Below are 12,655 nucleotides of genomic sequence, written 5' to 3' on the forward strand. Positions count from 1 at the left end.
AATGACCAATCCTGGCTCAGCTTCAGAAAATAGGTGAGCCGTGATTGGCCGTTATCTGAGCAACTGAGATGTCATCTTCACTCGAAAGAAAATGGCCGCCCCCTGAGATGGCTAAAAGTGGGTGCAGCTTGCTGCTTAACTTACATTCCACAAACCCAATATTAATCCGAATGCTGTATTTCAACTAGTGGGCTTGCATAGAACGTATTGTGTAAAAAAAAAAAATGTTTGTGTTGACTTCCTTTTTCAGGTCACTTAAGATGGAGGATATCCAAGCTGACTTTGGGCAAAATAACAAGAATGCCACTGGTAGGCTCTCAGTGTGATTCCACATAGGCCTAAAGGACATTAAATACCATCTTGAATGTGGCAGGTGGGCGGGTGCTATCATTGCAGAGTGACAAGAACATGAACACTGCTGACAACGTGAGAACGAGAGAAAGCTTCACCAAAATGTATGTTGACTAGGACGCTGTGTTAATAGCAGGCAATATGTGAGGTATTAGTGGCAGCGTTACATAATTGCAACTCACCTGTATTGTGACAATTCGTGGCAATGGCTGTCGAGTGTTGGCTCCTCCTTCAATAGCGATGCCCAAAGTACTTGCACTCTTTGCCACCCTCACTAATGTGGAGGTGGGCTCCAACAGCCCTGGCTAAAGTAAGGCAGAGAGATTAGAATTATAATTTTGCAATATATTATGTTGCAGACATTTCCATGCCTCTGGGAGGAGTAAATTTTATTTTAATTTTAAATGATGATTGCCTGACATGTTTGTTGTACTTGTTGTTGCTGCTATGCTTTCCTCACACTTGCATGAATTCGCTTGAACGATATGAGAAATTAACACATACAAGTGAGCAATTTATACAATAAAGTGCTGTAATATTTGATTGGAATCATGTTAACTTTTACGCAGGCTATTATGCAAATAAAGACAAATGACAAATGTGAGCATCAGTCGGTGAAGTTACCGATTATTAGTTCCCTAACTAGTCTTAGTTGGAGTTGAACCAACATTTCAAAATTCTCCCTAAAAAATTGCATCCATCATCATGTGGATATTACATGAATATCTTGTAGGGATGTCACAATATCGGCAATATCGTGATATCGCCGTATTAAAATTGCCACAATATATCGTTGTCATTATGTGACGATATTAATAGCAGCAAATCTGTTTAAAAGGCCATGTTGTTTTCCATTTGTACAGCTCCAGCATCCTCTGGTGGTTAGTTTATCAGTGCAGTTTAATTTGATGCCACCTATGTTAAGACCCACGCCAATCGCTAATAGGAGCTCATGACTGGCCAAACCTATTTCTTTGTGAATGCTTTTATTATGTACAAAAACAGAATATAGTGATGTTTTTTTTTTTTAAATATGAGCTTCTTTTTCCTTTTTCTTTTTTTACAATATCGTGAGCTTTTATACAGTATCGTGAGCTTTTTATATATCGCCAACCTCCCCACAATATCGTGATGATTATCGTATCGTGAGGTTCCAACCGTGATATAATCGTACCGTGACATTTGGATATCGTGATATCCCTAATACCTTGTGAAGCTTTAGCAAATCTTGTGAGGCTTCAGCTCAGTGAGCATCCAAAGGATTTGTTTGGGATTTTTGGGGCTTGTGATGCCACCTACCGAAGGTTGCCAGTGATAGCAAATAGGAAAGTGTGATGATGATCATCAAGACTGGAAATGGATCACAATATAGGAAAGTGGAAAACCGTTCCCTGTTATGGCCGCTCAGTACAATACCAGATGGCTTTAGCAAGAGTCCTGCCTCTTCAGGTTCCACCCTACCTCAACTATCGTTAAAGTTATTGAGCATAATAGTTTTATTGCGCACGCAGTTAACTTGTTAATACACTTACAGTACACTGAGCAAAAACTCTGAAAGCAATGCTTTTGTTTTTGCTCCCCTTTTTCTTGAACTGAACTCAAAAATGTAAAGTTTCACAAAAAGCCTATTTCTCTCAAATAGTATTCACATATTTGTCCAAATCTGTTAGTCAGCATTTCGTCGCTGTCATGTGAAAAAAACGTATCTCCCTTTTCTTTCATTTTCTTATTTTTACATGAATCATGTTTCCGCGTTACAGGCATCGCATTAAAGTGAAAATTAAAACAGTTTCCAAAATTGGAGATAAGTGTTTTCACAGGACAGCGACGATTTGTTTCTTTGCCGAGATAATGCATCAATCTCACAGGTGTATACGACCGGATTTCCCAGTTCGTGCCAATATCAAGCAAATTCGCAGAGTCATTGAAAAGGCGTTGACCAACAACCCACAGGTAACAATCAATAACCTGATCAACTCTATGCGACTGTTTTTCTGACTATTACAGACCCTCTAATACAGTAGAAATGTCCATTTTAGAGTGGCCTGTTACAGTATTTGGACAGCCTAGACACACCTGTGCAATAATCATGCGGTCTAATCAGCATCTTGCCACACCTGTGAGGTGGGATGGATTATCTCAGCAAAGGAGAGTATTTGGACCGATTTGTGAACAATGTAGAAACAAGCCTTCTGTGTATTTATAAAAAAATATTTTATTTTGTAGTTCAGCTCATGTAAAGAAGTGACTTTTTCTTTTTCCCATTGGAGCAAAACCAAAGGTATTGGGTTTATATTTTTGTTCAGGTTAGAGTCAGCAAGGTTCTCTCTACTCTACTCTCATTAATTATATTTAAATGAATTCATTTGTTTAGTTTTTTATATATTTGTTCTACTTGTATGGCAGTTATGAAAGTTACACTGTACAGTTAGTAAAGGGTTGTATAAGGATGACAGCGGAAAGATCGTTTAAAAATTCTCATAAATAGATCAGTGTCATGGAATGAGCTGACATTGTCATTGGGGGTTCCTACTTTTCACCTGCTGAAACACCGGAACTAATTCTTATACATAAATGTGTGGTAGACTCCAGAATTTATTGTAAGCAATGTATAATGTAGGAAAGTTTGTACGGCCCATGTCAAATGTCCCCTCACACTTCCTCCCTCCCGGAACAAACGTCCTTTGATTATTGTGATTGTTTTTTGAAATAGCCTTCTAATGAAATATGTCATGTCCTAATAACCTTTCCATCATCACCAACAAAGCTTCACCATTTCTGACCTTTCACAACGAACATCTCTCTCAAGTCTGTTTTTACTACACTACAGTGGTGGATGAAGCAATAGATGGAATGTTTGAGTGGATGAATGAAATTTAATGGGACATTTAAAAACCAAAATGCAAAACAAGTAAACTGTGCAAAAACAGAGGGAAGATGTTCCACATGGACTTGTACGTCTGCATTTATGAGAACCAACAGTGACAAATGATTCCCTCAGTACCCGTTTGAATCTAATTGGAACATTAAACCTTAAATAGCCTCAGAAAGCAGCCGCTCATGAAAAGTTTACATTACATTTGAGTGTGGAGGGGAGGCAAAATTAATTAATTACCATGCAGTGGTTGTCACACAATGCAAATCGTTGAATTGAACTCAGCAGATTTAACATTTTCAGTTACAGGATGAGTGTGTAAATATTGACGTTCATTTTCGTGCGCTCTTCACAGCGGTGGACTGTGAGCAACAAAAGCCCTTTGGTTGTTCTTAAAATAGCACTGTGTGAGTGCTACAGAGAACCAGAGCTTGAATCTATTACGTTACATGCACATCAATGAGGCGAGGGTGGCAGAGGAGCCTCGGTCCAACGTAACAGGGCTGTTATTTTTAAGATCAAACTGTTTGGAATCGATTCAATTGGTCCTCACAAAGGTAGAGATCAAGCAGCAGACACAGTTGTGGAATCACATGATGCATTCCCCTCAACTATTTCTATGCTCATTCATTCAAGTCGGGCCCACGGCTGTTTGGAAGTACACCCTCACCGGTTTGGTGGGGTTGTCCCCCCCGCCCCCCTGGGTGTCTTGAGGGTGTCGTGTGCATGAGGATTGGGAGTTGCTGATGTGTCCTGACTCAGCTATGTCCACACCGCTGTCCTCACTGAGAGTCTGGCCACTGTCTGACAGCTGAGACAGGGCGCCACCTGAGGGGGGGAGCAGGCACACGTGATATCAGCACTTTCATTCTCTCGGGACTAAATCAGTGTGTTTGTCTTCCATCCCGATGCTTAACAGTTCAATTAGTTTGACCTTAACAGCACTCTTTTTACAATACCATTTTGTTGTTTTAAAATTGCTATATTGAACATTCTATAGAGTGACTCCTTTGTCTCGTGTCTCCCTTCTTCATGTTAGCGTGCTACTTCCTTTTTCATGGAGGGCGGCAAACAGAGGGAATGTGTACAGTATGTACGTTTATCCAGATCCTCACCAAAATGTAACATGTTTTTCCTTAGTGTCTTCTATTGTCTGTTTTCATACTTTTCACATTTTTTTCTTTTTTTACTACAGCAATTAAAACATCTTTGGGTCATTTTATGCAGCACCTTACAGAGGAAGTCAACCCCCAATTTTATTTTACAAGCAAATGTTCTATGCAGGCCCACTAGTTGAAACAAGGCATTCGGATAAATATTGCGTTCGTGGAACAGGAGTAAATCCACCTGTTTTTAGCCATCTCTGGGGGCAGCCATTTTGTCACTACTGTTGACTAAACTTGACGGCTGAGCTTCTTTCTGAAGCTGAGGCGTGGTCGTTACCTGAGCCCTGAGTAGTTGTGATGTCATTTTCAGTCGACAGAAGTGACAAAATGGCCGACCTGAGATGGCTAAAAACAGGTGGAGTAACTCTTATTCCACAAACTCAATATTTATCAGAATGTTTTGTTTCAACTAGTGGGCTTGTAAAGAACATATTCTTGAAAAAAATGTGTTTGGATTGATTTCTACTTTAAGCATTAAAATCCACCCGTTTTTGTCCATATCAGGGGGCGGCCATTTTGCCACCTGCTATCGACTGAAAATGACATCACAGACCCTCAGGGCTCAGGTAACGATCAATCACTGCTCATCTGTTTTCTGAAGCTGAGCCATGATTGGTCGTTACCTGAGCAACTGTGATGTCATTTTCAGTCAATACAAAGTGGAAAAATGGCCGCCCCCTGAGATGGACAAAAACGGGTGGATTTTGCTGCTTAACTTATATTAACACAATATTACATATTTAACTACACCACTTAAAACAACTTCTTGTCCAATAATCTTAAATCTTAGTTAATTTTGAGGAGATATCGTTTAATGAATTAATATTCTTGTTTGTACTGAAGAGGACAATTAGCATGTTTTATACGAAATATGGATAAAAACATTGGGTTTCCAAATAACCAAAGAAAAATTTTCTGACAGCGGTATTTCTGGGAAAACGGTACATTTATGTCGTTCAATCCAAACCACTCTCATCTCCCACGTGCTGTGGACAACAACATCTGTTTGCTTTGTGGCTGATGAACACACAACCAGCCACAACATAATGATGACTTGCACATTATAATGATAGCAATACAAAAAACTGTATCAAAAATGTGCTTTGACTAAGATGATAGTGCTCAGCTTTGATAATCAGTGAGATGTATAAATATTACACACAGCTTTTCATTATGAGACAGTACATGAACAAAAAGTTAAATGAAGACCTTTCTGACAATGTGTCAATCAGAACTGAGTATTATCATCTTTACAAAGGCGGATTATGCAACTCTTGTGTCGGATAGCATTATGTTGTGCGGGTTGCCATGATGTCGTTGTGGCTGGCTGGTGTGGGCCTACTGCATCAAGACAACTGCAACCTGGGAATACCGCTGGGCAATATATGATTATTCCTAGGGATTGTTCATTTTTAACGAGGTAAGCAAGCTGACAGATGTGTGCAATTTGATTGGAGCGACAAGACGTTAGGATCTTGAAAATGGTTCCCACACCCACTAAATGCACGTTGTGTGCAGCTGTTGATGTTGATTCGATAAAAAAAAAATAAAAAATAAAAAATAAATTCTTCCTCTCGCCATTGTCGTAGCAAAGTTATCTTCAAAATCTTCTTACATTCCATTAGGGATGCTTTATTTATGTGCGAGACAGGCGGACTAATGTAATTATTTAATGGCAGTAATTTAGTGCTCTTCACTAGCTGTTAGGCAACGAGAACAGTTGAACTCACGAATCTGAATGTTTAAATGAAAGTCTGATACTACAGAGCAACTCCTCTTAATTTGGAAACACCAACATATTTAAATGTTGCAGAATCACCTTGAGGAGAGTTTCATCAGACCGCCTAGTGATGGATGCAAGGATTTGGATGCAAGGTGATGGATTTTGTTTGTTCTATTGTATGCTGTACTTTGGAATGCACATTAGTAGACCTGAGTTGTGTACCATGCTGTTGTTAGCTGAATTCTGCTGCACATTTAGTTCCAAATAGAAATGACACTTCTTCACCTCAGTAGAGCTCATTTTAGCAAGAACCCAAGATAGATTTGTGCTGACTATCATCTTTTTCAACTCTTGTTTTTTTTGCTGTGAGTACAGATTAGTGATGTAGTATGGCAAATCTGGTCATTCATGTGTGTAAATTGGCTATTTCTAAGGTTAGGTTCACACCACAGGGAAATGCGACCCAGATCTGATTTTTTTGCCCATATAAATCAAATTGTATTGTATTGTATATGTGACCTGTATCTGATGTTTTTCTTTATGGCGGTCTGAACGGCTCAATTACCATTTTTCAAATCCGACCTGGGTCGCTTTCATATGTGGTTCTAAATCGGATACGTATTCGATTTTTTTCAATGCGGCCGCGGTCTGAAAGGCCAGGTCGCATATATCCGACGTTGACGTCATCAGAAACTCAAAATGTGCTCCGCGCAAGCAGAGGGGAAGTGCTGGCTGCCGGGGGATCGAATCTGCAAAGTTGTTTTGAGTAACACAATTTTACTTTAACTTAATCCCACTTGAAACATGAAGCATAAAGTGGACATTTATGGCGATAGTAGTAATTCAGCCACGGTTCAGATCGATTCATTATTTACGCGCACATATGACATGACGTCATCGTTAGTGATTTCTCTATGAAATGAGATACTAAAGTCTCGCCTCATAATTTCCCCCAAATACTGTATTTATTTCTACCTCCTACCTAATCGCTTGACTGTATAAATGCCCCGACACGCTGGACCGCATTTACTTCCGCAAACACAACGTCGGGAGTGACGTCGTCTCTTCTTCTGCGCATGCGGGTCACTTTGGCGACGCATGTGCATTACATTACAACGTAATATGAACGCTGGCACAAAAAAATCTGATTAAAAAAAAAAAATCTGAATTGAGCATTAACACCTGCAGTGTGATCCTAGCCTAATATACATCTTGTGTACACAAATAATACTTTTACTTGTGTTAATAAAATAATGAATTTTGACCATGACTCAAAGACCCCCTTGATGGGAGCCTAGGTGTGCTTTGTCGGGGCTTGGCCTGATTTATTTCGATAATTATACTGCTCCTTTGCTATTTAATGTGGTTGATTTGATGCATTGTATATTCCAAACTTGCACATTATTTTCTCTGCCCTACTTTTCTCACCTCTAGCTTGGGGCAGCGGCCGCACCTCATTGACGTCCGGCTCTGCGTTGGGCCTGTGAACCTCCACTGTAACAAACTGTTGCTTAGAGCCGGGAGACGAGGCTTTGGAGATTGTGGCTGGTTTAAGGGGAAGAGAAGGAGGAGGGGGAGGAGGTGCGGGGAGTGGGGGCGGAGGTGGCGGTAAAGGGGATGCGTCAGCCAGTTTGGCACCCCTGTTTGGGGACTGGACGCGTGGAAAAGGGCCAATAATCTGTTGGGCCACCACGGACAATTGAGCGGGTGTTTTCTTTTCTCTCTTGGAAGGCGCCAAGAGTTCTTTCTTTCGCATGGCCGCATAGTCCCGGGAAGGCAACATGGGAGGTTGTTGTATGTGATGTAGTGAGGGCGATGAAGGGGTGTGACCTGGCTTTTTGTTGTGGATAGGGCGGGTGGGGGCTGTGAAGTGCAAGCCCGAATGTGTGGATTCGGACGAAGTGCATTTGTTGAGCTGGTCTCTTCTACTCTTGCGCCTCTGCACCCCTGATGGGGGTGGAGGCTTGAAGGAGGGGGGAGAGTCAGCTGTGGCGCACTGTACGTCATCCTGAAGTGAGAGGATATTTTTCATCATGATAAATTAGGGATGTGGAAAGGACAAGCTGCATGTGAGAAAACAACATTTAACCTGCGATTGTCTTTGTAAATTGATGAGGATTCTCAAATAGCATATAAAACCCACTTCCAGATATTCAGGTCCTCACATCAAGTTGGAAAACGTCAGAACAGTATTTAACACTTTGCATTCTATACTTTAGTGGAATGAATAACACTGAGACATGAATGGCCACTAATGCATGGAGTGAGAAATAAAATAAGCATAAAAGAACATTCACAAAAGAAAATAAAGCATGATTGGAGAAGTAGGCAGCTGAGAATAATGGTTGCCTAAAAGCTTTCTTCTTGACTTGTTTTTGTTTCATCCTCCCGCTGAGATAGAAAGGTAGGCAGAGGAGTGGAATATTGTGATTGGCCGTTGCTCGCCATTTTCCATTCAATGAATAAGACATATAAAAAAAAAAAGATCATCTTCAACCTTGCTTTGGTGCAAAAGTGTGTTCCGCTCCAACAAAACGGGTCAAACTTGTGTTTGTGTGTGCCAGACTGCGGGGCTCACCAGAGAGATGTCAGCCAGCAGTGTGTTCAGACTGTCCAAGGGATCCTGCTGATTAGAATCCGCCACACTGTCGTTCTAAAAGATGCATGAGAGCATTAGATGAGGACAAAGTAGAAATGCAGAAGTCAATCAGAAAAAGGTCAAATGTGAGAAGAGGGAAAACAGCGCAAACAGCCTGTGAGCAGATGTTACAAAGAGGCGTGCATTTTCCCCCAAAACAAATGAGAAATTAGATTTTTCCAAGAAGTTCTCAGGTCGATTAAAGGACATGCTTACATGCTTACACACGCACGCACAGCTCTGTGCCAAGCAGGATGTGATATCTCACTCCAACTTCCCATGTGAAGAAGAAGACATTTGCAGATTCTCGTAGCAAATTTAGAGACAAGCTAAGTTCAGACAAATGCTGCCCTTCATTTAACTGTGCCACAAAACCAAAACAGAAGCCCCATCAATTCTGCTTAATGGTTCTTCATTGCTACGCCGGGAGCACTTACACACAATTCCATTTAAAAGATGGACTGATCCGAAAAGGCCCTCAGCTTTTGAAGACGCGGTACTGTATGTATGGTAGTTTAAAATGAGATAAATAGATATTTTCACAACATTCTCCCAGTGGTGTAGAATGGATTGCCAGCACTGGTATGGAGTTGACTGTCATTGTTTGTAATATCTTGCTACCTAGCTCTCTAATTTTCCATACACAGCAGTGGCAGTATAATGCTGAAAAACGACTCAAACCAACACGTAATGTGAATTCATAACAACGAAGCCAAAGCTTACTGTATTTCTCTCGATATCAGTTTGTCTGTCCGGCAGTAAACTTTCACTTGCATGTCGACCATTCGCTAAAACAATTAAAGTATTATAAAAGATTGGGTAGGGGCATAGAAGTAGGTAAAAAAAACACAATTTCCAGAAATTCCTGATGTCTTTATCTTTAAACCAAGAGCACCATCTAGAGGACTCAAAAATATTACAAGTGCTTCATGAAGCTTCATTTTCTGTATTCTGCCATCTTATTTACTAAATCTGTAAACAAACAAACACTCCATCCACCAGTGAGCTGACTACCTGCATTACTTGTGTATCTTATCTGGGGTATAATCATGCATTAGGCAGGCATTAGCAAATTTATTTCCATGCCTTATACAGTAGCAAATGTGTTTAATCACGTTTTCCTTTTTAAGCCCTCCAGTTTGGTAATTACACTATGAAGAGGGATAGAATTGTTTCTGCACAAGTTTGAAAGCGACAGCAGAGCTTAAGTACTGTAAAGCCATTTTCCACCACACATATATTGCGTTCAGCAGTGTTTCAAAAGCTGTGAATGGTACTTCAATTAAATGAATTTGTATCACTCTATTTTTTTTTCCCCCCACAGTTCCATTGAGTTACCAAGCACAGCAGTCATTTATGTGAAACATTTGGGAATGGTTAGGGAAGAACACAACAACAAAACATAAGACAAAACAGAACTCCAAGCCTTACTGTGGTGAGCTCAACTGAACTTTACCACTTGGTGGAAAGGTGGATACAAAAATCTTTGAACAGTGGAACCTCTAAAGACAAACACATTCCGTTCGGGGACAGTAGTTGACCTCCTTTTTCCAATTTCCAAACAAATTACTCCCAATTAAAATTGAAATGATGTGATCCAGACTCCAACTGTCTCCATTACAATACCTTAAGTTGAATCCCCACCTTATGTGACTGGCATGCCGACCGTACTATATTATTGATAACAATTTATTTCACATAAAGGGGGAGTCAACCAAAACATATTTTTTTCAAGAATATATTCTATGCAAGCCCATTAGTTGAAACAAGGCATTCTAATAAATATTATGCTTTTGGAATAAGAGTTGATATTTTTTAGTTTTTAGCCATCTCTCGGGGCGGACATTTTGTCACCTCTGTCAACTGAAAATGACATCACAGTTGCTCAGGGCTCAGGCAACGACCAATCACAGCTCACCTGTTTTCTGAAACTCAGCTTGAAAAAAATATGTTTGCCACTTTAAGCCATATTGTGTTGAGTAGGTAGGACAGAGAGTGTACCACTTTTGTCACTACCATATTGCAGCAATGAAAGATTTTTTTCATCTTTGGGGTGGTGGCGGGGTTCCACTGTATGAGGAAACGCCACCCAGAGACCCAACCACAGCAGAAAAAAGAATCACTCCAAAACCAAAAGTCACATAGGTACCCAGAGGAATATTTTGCAAGCCATTTCTTTGTGAATGAAATGTATTATTTTAGACGATATCAGAAATGCTGTGGAAAATAAATCCATCTACCGGTAATTGGTTTACAATACAAGACCATACTGTGCTGTCCAATTTGAGGACAGCATTAAGAATCAAGAGAGGCAGTCCATGGAGATAAAATGCACACGACTGCGACATTAAAAATCCTTTTACTGGGGCTAAATGGAAGAAATTTGTCAAATTGATATTCAATTGAATCCGGTGTTTGTCTGGGAGAAAATATAATGAACAAAGAGGAGGGCCTGTTTGGAATTGTTCTCTTCTCATGGTATCTAGTACACATCTGCCCACAGGGAATTGACCAACCCCTTATCCCACTGTGTGGGTTGGTGCTTCACCACTTTCAAAAGTTACTCCTACCTCCATCATATCTATCAGCCACAGCAGCCTTTCCTACCAGGGGGAGGGGGAGATTAGAAGGTTAAAAGTGTTGCAGGAAAACACTTCCTTTCAAAATACTGTTTTAGTAGTTGCCATTTTAAAAGGAAAGTAGTGAGACGTGGCATTGCCAAATGTCTTCACCATAAAGGGAGCTTTCATTAAACAAATCTAGTCCCCATCCCCGCCACACACCATAAATAGATGACGCCTCATCATCTGCTTTACTCCGAGTCATATTTGTATTCGTCTGTTCTACTCGGCAGTACCACCTACCCGGGCAGAGCTCAGAGTGGTGTTGGTCATGAAGCTGGCCGAAGACGAGGTCAGAGTGTCAGGATACGACACCATGGATAGAGTGTCCGGCTGGAGTGGAGGAGCTCCTGCTGTGCCCTGTCGTGCCTTGAGGGCCTGGATTTCACGGCGTAACACCAGTCCGTCAAAACGCTCCAAGTCCTGCGGGGTGACCAGGCCTCGCACTTCTGACAGTAGAGAGAACTGTAGGAAGATGAAGACGGTAGAGGTAAAGCTACAGTTAAAAGTCGTAAGATCGAAACATTCACATGCCACATTAGTGAACACTCATACAGTCAATCACATTTGTGTATACTGGTGAAATTCCAGGAAGAACCTCAAAAAAACACGATAACCTTTCCCGGGTTACTTAATAACCTTTTGAACACGTGTCAAACTGTTCAACGTTTCAGTCGTTTGGCTTGCTGCTTTCAAAATTTAGACCAGGTGTTTGAGCAATTACCAATGATATTTAAATAGTCGTCTTCATCATGCTCTTCACAGTTTGACATCATGAGACCAGGCTGGCACTGAACGATTCATTAACAGCGCCTCGCCATTGCCAGGCTAAGAAAAGTGGTCACTTCGAGTGTCAGAAATTGAGAGTGACTGGAAGAGTCACAGAAAGGCATAGAAGTGGATGTGCCTGGACATTTTTAGGGATTAAATACGTATGAGTTTTGCTCCTTGTAGAGTCACATTAAAGCAGCACTGGGCAAGAAATCGACCTTAATAAAACATTTTCACAACTCTTTTGATGAAACATTGACTTACAAGTACAGTAGTTGAACGGTACTTCATGCCCTGAGGGGGTCTCTATCGTTTTTACTGGCACAAAACAACTTTGAGGAGGATGGGATCAACCCTGGCACACAAAAAAATACAAATGTCCTGAATTGCTTTACGGCATACTCACTTCCTCCATTTGCTACAAGGGCGGCTCAGGATTTCACAACACTACGCGCTGGCACGCATGGCAAATGTGGTTGATTTTTGTCAGAACACTACCGCTTTTGTCCA

At 40.8% G+C, this 12,655-nt stretch overlaps 1 protein-coding gene across 3 annotated transcripts in view; it reads right to left on the reverse strand.

Annotated features, from left to right (window-relative positions):
* whrna (whirlin a) overlaps positions 1 to 12,655 on the reverse strand; it is a 153,319-nt gene that overhangs the window by 19,710 nt on the left and 120,954 nt on the right. For all 3 annotated transcript variants that reach the window (XM_086053739.1, XM_086053738.1, XM_086053740.1), the window contains 5 exons: positions 11,618 to 11,839; positions 8,694 to 8,768; positions 7,544 to 8,123; positions 3,897 to 4,054; positions 534 to 656 (listed from right to left, as the gene is read on the reverse strand). In XM_086053739.1, the coding sequence (XP_085909865.1) occupies positions 534 to 656; positions 3,897 to 4,054; positions 7,544 to 8,123; positions 8,694 to 8,768; positions 11,618 to 11,839 (1,158 nt within the window). The remainder of the gene's footprint in view (positions 1 to 533; positions 657 to 3,896; positions 4,055 to 7,543; positions 8,124 to 8,693; positions 8,769 to 11,617; positions 11,840 to 12,655) is intronic.

The sequence above is a fragment of the Filicampus tigris genome, chromosome 15 (genome assembly GCF_054856515.1).
Source record: "Filicampus tigris isolate MCC_2025a chromosome 15, RoL_Ftig_1.0, whole genome shotgun sequence".
Taxonomy (NCBI): domain Eukaryota; kingdom Metazoa; phylum Chordata; class Actinopteri; order Syngnathiformes; family Syngnathidae; genus Filicampus; species Filicampus tigris.